Below are 16,230 nucleotides of genomic sequence, written 5' to 3'. Positions count from 1 at the left end.
ACAAAGAGTTTCCATTAGGTTCAGATTTTTAGAGCATCTTTTCATAAACACTTTGCATGTCAAACACCCTAGGAAACAAGGCGAGAGAAAAGAAAACAATGCACATGGCTTGAGGAGACACAGGTGATCCTGGTATATGTCATGAACTCTGGCAGTCACCAGCTTTTGTTCTATGATGACGCCAAACACCAAGCCAGTCACATGCTGTGACCATATAGCTCCATCATCCCAGTAAGAAAGCCATTAGCAAAGGTCTAGATCCAGCAGGGGATATGGTGGGGGGCGGGGAGGGGGTGGCAAATAGGAAAGGGAGGGAAGGATAGAGAGTGGGAGAAGGGGAGAGAAAGATAATCCCTCTGAGGTGCATATTTTTGATAAGAAAGCCAGCCCAGAAACTTCCTCTTGTTACTCTGCAAAATGCCAGATCTAGTGCAGCAAAATGCCAGCAAACCAGTCATCCCTGGGCCATGAACAAATAAACCAGGATTCTTCCCACCATGCCTTCCATCTTAGCTGCTCTGCTTTAATCATATTTAGATACTGAAGTTCTGTAAATTAATTCAAAACATGATCATGCTCCTGAAACTCTTTATGAAAACCACTGCTCAATTTCATCTCATATTTCTCCCTCTCCATTACCCTCACCCAATCCATTACAAAGTCCTATTCACTCCCTCTCTCCAGTTACTCTTACATCTGTCCCCTCCTCCTATGACACCTCAAAGGGTAGGCCCTCGTGGCTTCAGACCTGGCTTCACCCTTCCCAGCTCCCTTCCACGAACCTGTCACCACACTGAACTCATCATGATTTCTCCACTATCCTGCTTTGGTTCCCTTGAAGCCTTAGGGTTGAAAAAGCCTCCTCCTTGTTACTTTCTTTCACCTTGCTATAATGTATTGTATTTTTCATTTTTAAAATAGAGGTAAAATACACATAATATCCAATCTACCATCTCAACCATTTAAAAATATCCAGTTCAGTGGTGTTAAGCACATCTACATTGTCCTCCAACCAATCTCCAGGACTCTGAAGTTGCAAAGCTGTAACTTTGTGCCCATTAGATCATAATTCTCCATCCCCATCTCCCCAGCCCCTGGCAATCACCCTTATAATTTCTGTCTTTGAAAATCTGACTCCTTGAGTTACCACATACAAATGGAATCATACACTCTTTGTCTGTGACTGGCTGATTTCATCTAGCATGACATCCTCAAAGTTCAAGGTTGTAGCACATGGCAGAATTTCCTTCCTTTTAAGACTGGATAAGATTCCACTGTGAATTTAGACCACACTCTGTTTAACCACTTCCCTTCATTTCTAAACCCTCCTTATCTCTCTTAATACTCTCAGCTCAACCCAGATCAACAAATGCCTTCTCAGGAAAACTGCCTATGTCTATGGCTGGAAGTGCTTTAAACCTTTCTTGTCGCTTTAAAGATGGGTCCTTCTGAAGAAGGAAATATCAACCCACTTCAGTATTCTTGCCTGGGAAATCCCATGGACACAGGCTCCTGGTGGGATACAGTCTCTGAGGTCATAAAGAGTTGGACACCACAGTACATACATGGAGATGGGAGAGGTGTGTCTCAAGCCTCCCCTAAGACACCATTCAGCAGCTATTTTGTATCCAAGTTTATGGAGCATGTCTCATTGTTCACCTTAGGGTGAGAGCCCTTCCAGCATTGGAGCCAGCTCTGATTTGTGACAACCCCCACCCTGTCCCATCACCCCACCGCCCAGTGTGCTCAGAGATTTGCTGACTGCAGGCCTGCCTGCCTTCATCAAAAGGGTCACTTTTCAGCTAAAAGTCAAATGTGAACATTTCTTATATCCATGAAAGTCTCATCTTTTCCACTTCATCCCAAATCTCCAAATTATCAAAAATTCTCACCATGATGGGCTCATTATGATAACTGTGCTGAGAGACTGCACATTTAAAAGTGGTTATGATGGATATGGAGAAAATTGTTTCACGTCCATCACAGATTTTATTCAACCCAAACACATAAAAACTCAGAGCTTTGTGAACTCCTAAGCCAGCTCTACACTTCTATTGCCAATACCCGATGGCCAAGATGAAACAGCAGGACAGCCCCAAAGAGACAGCCACGTGTTTCTATGACCAAGATAGGTGACAAGAACCTTGAAACACCATGTCCACCACACATATGGCACTGATGTCAGTCCTGGCATATCTGACTGGAAATGACTGCGTTCAGCCACAATCATCTAAGTCATATATACATCCTCTGTTTACTCTCACCCATCCACTGAGTCAATAAATAAGACTTCATGGTTACATGGAACAGAGGAGACTCTAAGAGTGCAAAATGGAAAACACTTTTGGAAGTGGAAGAAGCTGTATAGATCACCTAGTCAAATCTACTCATTTCATGGACTCAGAGAGGTGTCATAATTTGCTCAAGGTCACAGAACAGATTTGTTGCAGTGTTAGCACTATGTTTCAAGCAAGTCTCTTAATTTCTACAGTCTCTCAGATTGCAGGCCATGGCCAAAGAAGAGGTAAGGAGTACTCAGTCGTATCATGGGGAATTCTAGTGATTTTCTTAAGAAAATGATCCATTTCTAGGTTTTCTAGGTGCAAATGTAATCATATTTATCAGATTTTCCCAGTAGTTTTGAGAACTCTCAGAAATGCCTTTGCAGATCCTCTTATTACCATTGTCATAAGAACATCCATATTAAGCACCTGATTATTTGTGACCATGTACTAGGTGCTATATGAAGAGAATTGCCTAGATAGGTAGGGTATGTGTCCTCCAAAAGGTTGCAGTATAAAAAACCTCAGTTGAAGTTTATCACATTAACTATATTCAGTATGAAAAATAGGACTGATTTTGTAATTATCACTTAGAATAGATGGCTTCATTCCTAACACTGTAACTTAGCATCTTTAAATGTGAATGAAAATATAATCTGGGCACACACACATACATATTTCATTTGGAAAATCACAACTTTATAATAGAGCCATTTCTTTATATCACTAATAATATTTACCTAGGTATGTATGTTATCTAGTTATCTCAGATGATGGGAGGACCATAAATTGTGGTCCTTAAAGTTCAGAGGCCTCATGGCTTTTCATGAAGTGTTAAATGGGTGCTTTTGGTTCAGGGGCTACTGGATTGGTTGTAGACATTTGAAAACTCATTGATTTTCACTCGTTTGCTTTTTATGCTACATTTAAAGGATCTTGAACTGCAAGGAGATCCAACAAGTCCATCCTAAAGGCAATCAGTCCTGAATGTTCATTGGAAGGACTGATGTTGAAGCTGAAACTACAACACTTTGGCCACCTGATGCAAAGAGCTGACTCATTGGAAAAGACCCTGATGCCGGGAAAGATTGAAGGCGAGAGGAGAAGGGGAAGACAGAGGATGAGATGATTGGATGGTATCATCGACTCAATGGACGTAAGTTTGAGTAAACTCCGGGAGTTGGTGATGGACAGGGAGGCCTGGTATGCTGCAGTCCATGGGGTCTCAAAGAGTCAGACACGACTGAGCAACTGAACTGAACTAAAGGATCAAGTGCATATGTATTTGCATACACATGCATCTACACGAAAAGGCAGAAAGATTTGCCATTAATATTCACTAGTGACACTATCACTCATGGTTTCCATGGTTCATATACATATACCTGGGGCAGATAAAAAGACATTGTGTATGGATGTGAAAAGTGATACAAATTCTCAATCATTTATGCTAATCAGGCAGCAGTGCAGAAAATCCGAAGGACGGGATAATCCTTTAGTCAGGCTTAGAGAATCACAATTGTGTGATTTTAGCCACAGATTCAGCTTTTAAACTCCATCCTTCTGAGTCACTATTTTAAAACACAATTCATATCAGCCAAGGTGGGTGTGGAAAGACGTTAACTTGGAGTTCCAGCACCAGTTCCCTCACCTTGAGCAATTCCATCCATTTGGTCTTTCACTTTCACTAAAGAGTCTGTGCTTCCCATGTGCTGTGGTCAGTATTGTAGAAGTGTCCCCCACCCCCAAGATCTGAAGGGATTGGACCAAAAGATAGGTCTGAAGCCCTGAACCTCTGAATAATCATCTCTTTGGAGAAGTAAGACTGGAATGAAAAATTCATTTGAAGCTAACAGAATCAAGATCGGACTAACGGAGAGCTTGTGTATTTGTGTACACACACACTTATATTAATATTTTCTCTCTGCCCCTTCCTCCCACCCCCCTGCAACATCTCCATGAGGTCAAGTTGACTTAGATAAGCTGGGTCAACTTGTTTCTACCTGACAATGAGAAGATTATTTCTATGATGCTTACGTTTACAGATATCCCTTTGAAAGTAGCACAGAATTTGCCTTCATTCCTCTTAGGTTTGGTCGAGGTGATCTGTCCTATCATAGGGATGGTTTTGTCTCGACTGAAGGGACCATTATTGCCACTTATGTTCCTGCGACGTGGAGGGTCCTCTGGCAGTGGGGAAAGTGGAGGAGGAAACAGCTTTTCTTCTTTTCTTCTATTTGCTCTCCTGGATGAATTATTTCTGTGTAAACAAAGAGTACAGGGTGTCAGAAAACTCTGTCTCTCTTTATTCTGATCTTTTGCATGATGCTGCTACGTTTAGCTAAAGTAATATGTTGGCTGATGGTCCTTTACCTGGGGTGAAAAGTATATAGAAAATGCGTAGACACATAGATGTCTATAGAGAGGTGGCCCTCCCTAGAGATTGAGCCATAGATAAATGCAAAAATCTAAGAATAAGCACGGGTCTTTGAAACAGAACTCCATGATAAATGGAAATGTCTAATGGAGTGTTGCCCCAGTGTGATATTTGCAACCTTTCAAGATTACTGTTAATTAGATTTTTATGGAAAATCCAATGCAGACTTTAATCCCATCATTTTTTAGGATGGTTCCTACTTATTCTGCCCTAGGACTTAACTGCACAGTCACACAATAAATGGTACAATAAACAATTAGTGGAAGGATATTTTCTTAAGAAATACAGTACTTAGACATTACCCAGAAATAAATAATGCACTAAATACTTCTGGGACACACTGGAAATTGTATATTCCAACTGTTCTACTGGAGGCATAATGAGCCCCTGACCTTAAGTTATTATACTGAAGTACTGATGTACTCTGCTTTACAAAACTCCATTTGAAAAATATTTTGTCATTTTGCCACAAAACATATGTGGTCCTAGAAGTGCTCCCATGCTTTCAAACTGATTTATCTGCCCATTAAATGGGCATCATCAAATAAACTGAGACTTCAAATAAAACAGAACAACTAAAACCTTATGCTAGCTGCTTAACATGGTAATTGGGCCATGGATTTTTATTTTAGTTACTATCTTCGACTAATCAATGAAGATTACTTGAATTTTAATCTTTTCTTAGACAACTAATATTGCACTGTGCAGCCATTTACTTTTCATGATTATTGACTACAATTTTCAATAGCAAATTAAGTCAACAAGAATTTATGTTTTCCTCTTGGTCAATTTCAGTATCTAGAAATATAGATTTACAATATCTCAAAGCAACAAATCAAAGATGAACAAGCACTCAAGTGTTTTGATTTCCTGAAATGGTAGACACCAATGCAATCCCCTCATTCCACTTCTGCTGTGTTGCCGAAATTTGCCAGTTGTAATAATATTTGCCATCTTCTCTGTCTTCTGTTTCATAAACACAGTCCTATGTCAATTTCTGTCAGGCAGCCAAATTTTTAGAAAATTCACTGTTTCTGTCATTACTTTAATGGATTAAAATTAATTACAAAGTATTTGTCAGTGGATTTTTAAAATTGCTTTGACATGGAGAACCATTTTAACATAATAGCGAAGCCTGATGAAAATAATGGTGAAAATACAGGTTAGGATGCTTGTCCACGAAGATGCTTCAGCAACATCAGACCACACTGTGTATAATCGTTACAGAGGAATTACACTTTGGAGAATTTACATGGAAAGGAGTCAAGTATTGCTGTGGCACCTATAGGAGTGACTGGTTCCTTACCTATGACCACTTGACCACTCCTGGCCTACCTGAGTTGCTGGAGAAGGGGATGGGGGCTGCAAGGGGAAGAGCTGTTCCCTAGAGGCAGTCAACCCGCCACTGGCCACAGTCACTGGGCTAGGCCTTCCCATCTGCCATTGTACCCAGTACATCATACACAGTACAGTACATTTGGTGCAGTGGCCACTGTCATCTGGCCCCTTTTCCTTCTGTATGATAGTGACCTGTAACCATGGGGCCTTTAATGACTTCCTGGGTGAAAGATACCCAGAGGGTATTTTCTAGGGACTATTCTGTCCATTATGAATTCTTACTATAAGGGCATCTTTTGTATAGGCCAGAAGAGGACAGAAGGAAAAAAGGGTCTCCCCTTTCATGCCTCAGAGGCCCTTATGATGGTTCAAACTCTAAAGAAGGGAAAAGGAACACATAAGGGCCCTTCTAGTGGATGATGGGAAACTCCAGGTGTCAGGCTGATGTGGTATCCTTCAGTAGGTTTAAAACGCTCATTGAGAAAAGTGAATGTTGTGTCATGGAAATTTCCAAGGATTTAATCTGAAGGATCAACAAAGCACCAAGGAGCAGACAAAACTCGAAGAGAGGGCTCCAAGGAGAACTCCAAGAGGCCTGTCCTGGTTTCCTTCTCCCTCATTTCTCAAAATTTTCCCAAATAAGAACCCAATTCAGGTCCTTCCTTTATGGTAAAGGATACTAGGTATACATTGCTCTCCTAACTACTACAAAGGCAGAAAGATCATAAGGACCATGAGGTGAAATACCATTTTATGAGAACAAATTTGAATTATTAGACATTTGCCTAATACTCGATCATCTCTCTTCAATGAAATGGGGAATGTGAGGGATTACTGGGTCATTGAAGCAGGCTTACAATGGGGACTGATGGCGTGGCAATATCCCACAGCCCTCTAGCTCTTCCTTGTGCCTTTTGGTGGCCTGGCCCAAAGAGATGAGAGCCTGGGAACTGAGGAGGTACCACCATGTCTGTCCTGCGCTGTGCTTAGTCGCTCAGTCCTGTCCAACTCTTGGCCACCCCATGGGCTAGAGCCTGCCCGGCTCCTCCATCCATGGGGATTCTCCAGGCAAGAACACGAGAGTGTGTTGCCATGCCCTCCTCCAGGGGATTGACCAGGGATTGAACCCAGGTATCCCTCATTGCTGGTGGATTCTTTACCACGGAGCCACCAGAGAGGCCCAAGAATACTGGAGTGGGTAGCCTATCCCTTCTCTAGGGGGTCTTCCCAACCCAGGAATCGAACGAATAGGGGTCTCCTGCACTGCAGGTGGATTCTATACTGTCTGAGCCACCGGGAAGCCCATCACCATGCCTGCTGCTGCTGCTGCTAAGTCACTTCAGTCATGTCCGACTCTGTGCGACCCCATAGACAGCAGCCCACCAGACTCCCCCGTCCCTGGGATTCTCCAGGCAAGAGCACTGGAGTGGGTTGCCACTTCCTTCTCCAATGCATGAAAGTGAAACGTGAAAGTAAAGTTGCTAAGTCGTGTCCAACCCTTAGCGACTCCATGGACTGCAGCCTAGCAGCTCCTCCGTCCATGGGATTTTCCAGGCAAGGGTACTGGAGTGGGGTGCCATTGCCTTCTCCATGCCTAGAAGCAGGGAAATAGGCTTCTTTACCAATGGTTAAACATCATCCTTCCAGGGCCCTCCTACTTTCCAAGGAGGAACGTAAAATGGCATCCTTGTAGTGGTGGTACCTCCTCAAGAAGAGGCACGGCTTGCTCTACTAGAAGAGTGTCTAGTTCTGATAACTCCAAGTATCTGAAGGGATATTTCATATCAAATTATACCGTAGAATGCAAATGCGTGTCACAAAGAGCTATGGGTCCTCAGGGAGACAGCATCCCAGGACCAAATCTGGGCTGGCAGGTCCTGGCAGCCCATGACCAAATCTCCTTAGTTTATCGAGCAGATCTAGTGGTCATTGATCTTTTCTTACCTTTCATCTCTAACAACAAGGATCCAAACAAATGTAAACTGATAACTTATTTCCGACATCTTATCTGTGGCAGACTGATGCCCTGTCACTGATGTTAAACAGTAATCTGTGAAATCCATTGTTAGCAGCAGTTAGCCAGATTGCCTCTCCACTCTGGGCTGCTAATAGGTTTCAAAATTGGTCATTGATGGAAGTTACCTCTAATGCTGAATGAATTTATGGCAATAATTATCCAAATAGAATAGTTCCAGGAGCTGACATGTTTGTTAGGGAGGGCTTCCCTGGTGGCTCAGGCAATAAAGAATCTGCCTGCAATGCGGAAGACTTGGGTTTGATTCCTGGGTTGGGAAGATCCCCTGGAGAAGGGAATAGCTACCCACTAGATTGTTAGGGAAGTGATATGTGAAAGACAGAAGAACTCTGTCACCATGTTTGGTAGGGAAGGCTGGGTTCCTATAAGTGAGCAGGGGACAAGGAGGCCTCCTGCCTGACTCTGGCACCTTCTGCAAAGAGATAGACAGGAGAAGAGCTGCCAGCTGATCAGCATTAATTTGTCCACCCCGAGCTGGCTTTTCTCAGCACAGAACTGCCTGGGGGTGGGGGGCACTCCTAGACAGCTCATGTCCCTGGCCTCCCCAGACATGTCATCCCCTTGGCCCCTGAGGAATTCATGATGAAATTTCTGGTGCTAAAGCTTCATATCAGCATTATGATTTGACAGCAAAGAGGAAGCCTCTGCTGTGTCATTCTATTGAGGCCAAGGGAGATGGTTTCATCCCTATCAGAACTGGAAGTTGCCCAGAGGAAGGTGATTTGACTCAAGGGGAAGGTGTTCTTTAAATTGGTTTTCTTCCTTTTACCCTTCACTCAGTGCTAAAAATCCACTTTGGCCGATTTTGGCCATCTATCTGAGTTGGAGTAAAGAAACGTTGCTAAAAAGCTCAAGTGGTCACCCAAACCTGGCAGCCTGAAGGCCACCCTTTATCCCACCTGTGTTAGGCCAGTGGCCAGAGACAGCTGTCAGGACACAACTGAATGACTCCTGTTTCTTACCTAACATTCTTTTGGGATAGGACTCCCTACCCTCAAGGGTTCATTTGAGATTTCTTAGGAGTCCAAACCAGCAAAGTATCATAGAATCAGGGCAAACTCACTCTTTAGTGCTGGGAGGCTTCTGGGGGGGAGCTGGCGAGATGCAAGGTGGCAGCAGGCAGATGGTAGCTGCCTCCTCCAGGCGCTGCTTCTTCTCAGGGATTTTCTCTGCAACTTCTGTCGGCTTTAACAGGAAAAAAAAGAATACACAGAGTTTGAAATCCATGGCACAGGCAGACATTTAAAAACAATGAGCAAGGGAGACAATGCACTTCTATTTTAAGTCCTAGATTAGGTAGGGACCTTAAAAGTACACCTTTGATCAGACAGAAAATTGATCCGTCTTGCCTCGCCTACTCCAACCTAGAAGCTGGCATCAGAGAGGGTGAAGCTGTGATGTCAGCCTCTGATTGGGTGGCACAGAGATCTCATACCAGAAGTAAAGAGAATCTGTCATTTTCAGACACTTCTCCCAGCAACAATGCCCCCACAAATGAGTAGTTTAGAAACTAACACTGCAACTCTAACATGGCATAAATCCTGTCCAAGCAACATGGGGGTTGGGGGTAACACACAAAGGTCACTTGTACAACCAACAGTATGCAAGGAAATTAACCATGTGTAAGGCACACCTTTGGACCTTCATGTGTTGGTTCTGAAGGTACACTTTTACTGCTAGTTGCACTGCTGTCCTAAGAGCAGGGAAACAGTGATAGGGCAAGGGCCCCAGACTTTGTTCCCTATTTTGAAATACTCTTTGTTAGTTAAGTTGGCACCACAGCTCAGAGATAAAACCGCCTGTGAATCTTTAAAGCTGAACGATGACTTAAATCATCATTGCAGGAGTCCCCAAGGCTAATATTACTCAAGAATCACCATGAGATGATGTTATGCTAAAAATCTACTGTGACACCCAGAGATGTGTGCAATGAACCTACTGGACACAAACTCAGTTCCCCAGATAGATGTGCAGTGGAAAAGGCCTTTCTGGGTTTCACCTTCTGATTACATTTGTAGCCCGGGAATCCAACCTGAATGTCCTGCAGGAGAGATTTTCACGAGTCAAGCCAACCACACAGGTCAGGGGGCCAAGCAGGCTGGACAGAACATGTGTCTAGTAGGAGCTAGGGTAATCAAAATGGAACTGGGTGGCAAGGATACTGATGCTTGTATGTAGAAATTAACAAGGCCTAGAGGACCTTATGAGTCCTGGGTGCCCTGCTGCTGCCGGGGCAGGAAGACTGTAGAATAGTGACCCATGAATCCAGGAAGCAGGAGCAGCTTAAGTAGCCGACCTGACAGACTGGCTGCCTGGGGAAGGAGACTTCATATTCTTTGTTGCTACACATCATAATTCCTCACGTGCCATACTGGATATTCTTGACATTGGTTATAAAACCATAATTATCCCTAACACTTCCTCCCTGGTCATGTCAAATACTACATTCCCCAGGGAAAGTATTAATATCCGTTGCTTTCACCAAAGACTGCAATCCACTGACACCAGCCTGCTAGAAAAGGAGACTCAAGATCAAAGTAGCCCAGACAGCCACTGCTCCCGATCACGTGGCTGGCCAGAGTGGATGGACGGCTTACCTTGTGCTTACGCTTGCCCTTGGGGGCAGCTTTCTCTGCAGGCGCCGCAGCTGTCTGCCGCTTGGGCTTTGAGGCCGTCTCCTTGTGGTCTAGCTTGGCTGGCGCCGCCTGGAGTGAGTTCTGGCCAGGCACTCGAGACAGTAGGTCAAGGTCAATCTTCACCCAGAGATTTTTCAGATTCTCCTGATCTCGGACAGGAGATAGAACCTCGGTTTGTGTGACAGGGACCGGTGACAGAGTAGGTTCCTCACTCGGGACTGGTGGGTTGTTGCCATTGCCACTGCTGAGAAAGCTGCTGAGGGTCAGGCTGGGCCCTCCGGCTTCCTTGGATTTGGTCGTGTTGCCCCCCGGAGCAGTGCATGGAGGCAGGACTTTGATCTGCAGGGGCTCTTCCTGATCCGTGTTGGAATCAGACGTAGACGAATCGGTCTCAATGAATTCCCGGGACTTTGGAACCATCTTGCCAGGCCCTCGGTACTTCTTCTTCTCGGGAGCCAAGGGGATGCTGGCCCTTGGTTCTTTCCTGGGAACCGGCTTGTGGGCAGCGGCTTTGCTGCGGCCTCTCGGGGGATCAGGAAACTCCCCACTTTCCTTTTCTTTGGGAGTGCTGCTGGTGATATTTGGTTTGGGCCAGGTAAACTCCTCAATGCTGGTGTTCTTCTCGACCCTTTTGGGCTGTTTTTTCCCAATTGTCCTTTGAGACGCTGTCTCAAGAGCTGTGGACAACTTATGCTTCAGAGCCTTTGTTTCTGGAGTTTTTGGGGTGGGTCGTGGACGGGCTTTCTCCCTGATGAGACCAAGGAGAGGCCTCTCTTTGGGTTCAGGCAGGACCTGGCTGGGGTTTGCCTTCACCTTGACCTGGACTTCCATTGGCTGAATGACTGGAGGAGGCACAGAAATCGTCTCCATGGGTGTTTCATTTTGGCCACAAATAAAAGATTTGTTTTGAGATGTCACTTTGTTAAGCCATTTGTCCAACTGCCACTTGTTGGTGGAGGGCGGCTCAGGCTGTGGAGTGAGAAACGGTGGCAAGAATGAATGTCACCTTTGGGAAGAAGTCAGGAGAACCCTCAGTGTACTGACTGTTGACTGGTAAAAGCTTTGGCTGTCAAGTGACCATTCACACATTTAGAAACATACATGAAATTCACATCTATCACATTCCCTAGACAGCCAAATAGTTCACAAAGTGGCTCCACTATACTAAGTTCTACTTTTTCTGAAACTATCCCCTACTCTGGCCAGCAAGGAAAGAATTTTGCACAGAGAGTTTTTCCAGAGAGTGGGTAGAGAGCTGGGGAGGGAAACCGGTTCCCAAAATCCTTTGGTGGGACTCATTACTCAACCTCTCACCAGGAGGCTGAGAGAATGATCTCTGGTCCTGAAAAGAAATGTGAGTGTGCCTCAAGTGTAATTCAAAAGGAAAGTCTTTCTCTGCCAAAGTGTCAGGATCTCCTATACAATGTTGTAATTTGCTGCAAAAAGAAGAGGCCTTTTGTATTTTTACTGAAGGATGAAAAGATTTGACTTCCAAAAAAACTACTGCACTTTCCTTGGTGTATGGGCAATAATCAGTTTATGTGGACATGCTTGCAGACATTAGCATCTGCTGCTAAGCCATGGAAATGATGCGTACAATTCTGTGCTTAATTCCCAAGTTTGAATTCTGCCTGTTGAACTAAAAGAGCCATCATTTTTTATTAGAACTGCTCTTTTTTTTTTTTGCAAGCCATCAACTGAGGCTTATGGCACCACCCAATAGAGGATGACAGAATTCAAAATGTTTTGAGTAGCCATGATTCCAACTGGCATAGAGCAGTGGCAGGTAAGGGTCGAGGCCATTAGAGCAGCTCCTACTGTTGGCAGCAGAGCTCGAGGTTAGGGGCCCCAGCTCTCGTAGCACACACCCTGGTTTCAGCCCTTCCCCTGAGATCTTGGGAAAGTTCTTTCTTACCCTCTCAGAACCTTATTCTTTTATCTATAAAATGGAATAATGATAGCCAGGACCCTATAGGGTTGTCATGAGCATGAAATAAGAAAATGCAAGTCACGAGCTTCTCATGGAGCCTGGCACATGATCCACATTCACAAAATGTCGGCTCTTACGAACAGCAGTAATGTCATGGTGGCATCTTCTTCTGTTATTCTTTTCTGACTATTGACAAACAATGTGTCCAAAGTCACTGAGGGATCAGCTTGCTGTACGAGGTGCCAGCTCAGGAGAACTGAGAGGCTGGCAGTCAAAGAAGATGGAGGGGAAAGACATGGCTTTGGTCTCAAAATTATAATTTTGCTATTTTGTGGGGCTATGTTAAATGCTTTCATGAATTACCATTGAGCACATTTGAAAAATATTCTTTGAAATTAAAAAAAAAAAAACCCTGTGACCTTTCAACCATCACACTTCTTGGATCTTACTTGCCCAGTGACAATTCATCACTTCAAGCTAGAGGAAGGGGTGGTGTCCCCAGACCTAGAAGTGGGCCTTGACTTGCTTTGTTGGTTCTCTTGAAAGGGAAGTTTTGAGCTCAGTGATTACTATTCCAGTCTAATAGTAATGGGGAAGCTCAAGGTTCAGAGTAGCTGAGTGAGTCACATGGCATATCAGTCTCATGGCAAGAAATGTCCGTTAGAAACTTTACAAATACATGTGCTAGAAGAAAAAAGTGCTATCAAATACCTGAGTGCTTTTCTGAAGTATTTACTGTGCTGAGGTCACGACTGTGCTGGAATATTATTATTATTGCATTACTGTGTGTGCGCGTGTCGGGGGTGTTGTGTCGGGGCCCTGGCTCCTCACTCACCTCTGGAGTGGTCACTCGTGGCGCCTCATTGGCTTCGCTGTCAGTAGTGCTGCTTTCAGTGTCTGAGTCAGACTCTGAACTGCTCTCCGAGTCACTGGAGCTGCCGGATCCCCCACCGGTGGGCGCTGCAGGTGGGGGCTGGGGCGTGGCCAAGAGTGGGCTGAAAGGAAAATGACACCATTCATTGCCTCTTTTACTCCCAAACTGGCTGGAAGAGTCCAGGTGGGCATGAAGACTGATCATCTGTGAGGGCCAGGCTGAGTGGAGTGTGCCGTTCCATTTCACAGATGGGAACTATGAGGCTCAGGAGGGAGTGACCCACAGTCCCAGGTTGTTTTTCTTTTTTTTTTCTGTTAAGATACATTTTCAGTTGCTATCCTATTCCGAAATCTCCAGGTTTGTAAAGGGGCTCTGATCTTAGTTATACGTGCGTACAGTCCTCTCAGCAAGAAGGGGTGAGTTGAATTCTCACTTTCATCACAGAAAACTGAGGTTCAGAGGAGGGGGGTTCTTGCTGCAGCCTCACAGCTAGATAGAGGCGTGAAACTGGGACCATAGCCTCCCAGCTCCCTCAAAGGGCAGGGTGTGTAAAGACACTGGCAGCCAGGTGCCCAGTGCCCAGTCCCAAAGTGAGCAGGGCTGACTGTGTTACCATGGAGATGAGAGGGTGCACTGCACAGCCTCTTCTGCCAGAATTTCTGTAACCTCTTCAGATGACTCCAACCAGGAAGTATGATCATACAGAACTAACCATCTCTAATGGTTGATTTTAAATCTGTAAAGCTGACCAAGCAAAGCACAAGGAAATTGACACAATTTGCCACTCTGTCTTTATTGATAATCCATACTCTTCCTTACTAATCCTTTGCCCTCTGTGCCCCGTAACAAATCAACCTCAGCTGACTCTTGGCACTTTGGGATATGTCACTGCCTTTCTGTCATTTTGCTCATCATCTTCGGGGGCTAGTTTTCCTGTTTTTGCTCTGACATGGGGCTCTAAAGTCGAGGGAGGGTTCTAATCTGTCTCTGTCTCATCAGCTCAGGCTCCTCTTTGGAGAGAAGTTTAAATCACAGAGAGGGGTGGTCTGGGGGCCAGAGCATCTTTGCCGCAGGGCTGGACTGGTCCTTCTACCTGTCTGGCTGGCCGTCCGAACCTCGCTGCCTCTCAGACTCCCAGCTCCTTGCCTGGTTTTCCCCAGAAAACCCAGTCCTGGCCCTGGAGGACACCTGGTCTTGTGGCTCCACCTGCAAGTTTTGGCAGAGAGGGCCTCCAAGGGCCCTCCTGTGTCCAAGACTCTGGAATCACAGACCATTATTCCTCACCTGCCCCCACTTCATCCTCTCACCAAAGCCTCATTTTCAACATAATAGCTCTTGCCTGGGAAGGCAGAGGATCCCTTTCAAACCAGCATGGGTGCCTCGTCCAACTCAGAGAGCCTTTTCATTACATGTGCCTCGTGCCCCTGAAGACAGCCCCTTTCATCTCCCAGGTAGCTATTCTCTTTCATATAGCCAAAGCTCCTTTTAAAATGCTATCTGCTAAGTAAATGCTATCTGCAAGTACATTCGTCTGCCAAATACACCAAGCGATTAGGGGAAGCAGAAGAAACAGGGGCCTACACCCCCTGGGAAAGTGTGTGTGTGTGTGTGAGAGAGAGAGAGAGAGACAGTGGGGCCAGGGATCTATATATACAACTCAGTGCGCCTCTTTCCCTGAATTCCTTTGCAGTATAATGACTCCATATTTAAGCAAAGTACCCTCTAAATCTAATCAATTGTTTTTGTCTTTGGTTACTAACTAAAGACTGAGGCAACAGATTTAAGTCAGACTAATCCAGAGGCTTGCTAACTTGGCCTCAATTCCCCCCAAGTAAAGTTTCAGATACAGCATAGAGCATCGGCAACACTGAGACTCCTGGCTGGTGGATTGACAGTTAAGATCTAACATGTACTCCCACATTTATGATTTTCAAATGAAAAGGTTGTTTCCTACTTTTGTTTCCTATCTATGCATTAAATTCTGGCTTGTGTGTGTGTGTGTTTGTGTATAAGTGTTCCTTATCCAAAGACTTTTGGAAGTGAGATGAATTTTGATATTTAGATTTTTAATTAAACAATTCCTCTTGTTTAATTAAAAATATAGATATAGATAGCTATATAGATAGATAGCTATACCATATCTATAATACCCCCCAGTGGATTCAGGGTAGCACCCTTTAATAAAACTCATTAATACTGCTGCAGTTAACAGTCACAGTCATAAAGACTTGAAATTAATAGCTGCACATCAGTTTAGGTCAGGTTTTGACGTCAAATGAATTTGGCTCAAAGTCACTGAAAACAACAGTTCCCCAAACTTTCTGAATTTCAGAATTGTGATTAAGAGATTGTAGACATGGACAGAAATCACATATGAAAAAAACCTGACTATTTGTATGAGTAAATATAGATATACAGACACAGATACAAAATAAAGATGATTTGAAACCTAAGCGTAACCTTGACTGAGAACCAGTGAAATGAGGCCTGAAATTATTTTCCCTAAGTCTTCTTACAGGTAAATGTATTGCCGTGTTCTCAGGAAGGACCCTACGGCCAGTCAACGTTGACAATGACCACTCAGGGGAAACAAGTATAGAAAGAACAGAGAGAGGTACGCGAGTTTTTCATGCCCACACTGATGGACATAAATACTTGGGGATGAGAGGGACGGTGGACTTGAATTCAGAGAGAACAC

General features: G+C 44.5%; 1 protein-coding gene across 11 annotated transcripts in view; it reads right to left on the bottom strand.

The window, feature by feature from the left end:
* AFF2 (AF4/FMR2 family member 2) overlaps positions 1 to 16,230 on the bottom strand; it is a 528,226-nt gene that overhangs the window by 27,678 nt on the left and 484,318 nt on the right. For all 11 annotated transcript variants that reach the window (XM_043895846.1, XM_043895848.1, XM_043895850.1 and 8 more), the window contains 4 exons: positions 13,494 to 13,653; positions 10,690 to 11,697; positions 9,156 to 9,277; positions 4,320 to 4,542 (listed from right to left, as the gene is read on the bottom strand). In XM_043895846.1, coding sequence (XP_043751781.1) covers positions 4,320 to 4,542; positions 9,156 to 9,277; positions 10,690 to 11,697; positions 13,494 to 13,653 — 1,513 coding nt within the window. The remainder of the gene's footprint in view (positions 1 to 4,319; positions 4,543 to 9,155; positions 9,278 to 10,689; positions 11,698 to 13,493; positions 13,654 to 16,230) is intronic.

This window comes from Cervus elaphus, chromosome X (assembly GCF_910594005.1).
Source record: "Cervus elaphus chromosome X, mCerEla1.1, whole genome shotgun sequence".
NCBI lineage: Eukaryota > Metazoa > Chordata > Mammalia > Artiodactyla > Cervidae > Cervus > Cervus elaphus.
The sequence above is the reverse complement of the archived record's forward strand: the minus strand, read 5'-3'. Positions and strand labels throughout refer to the sequence as shown.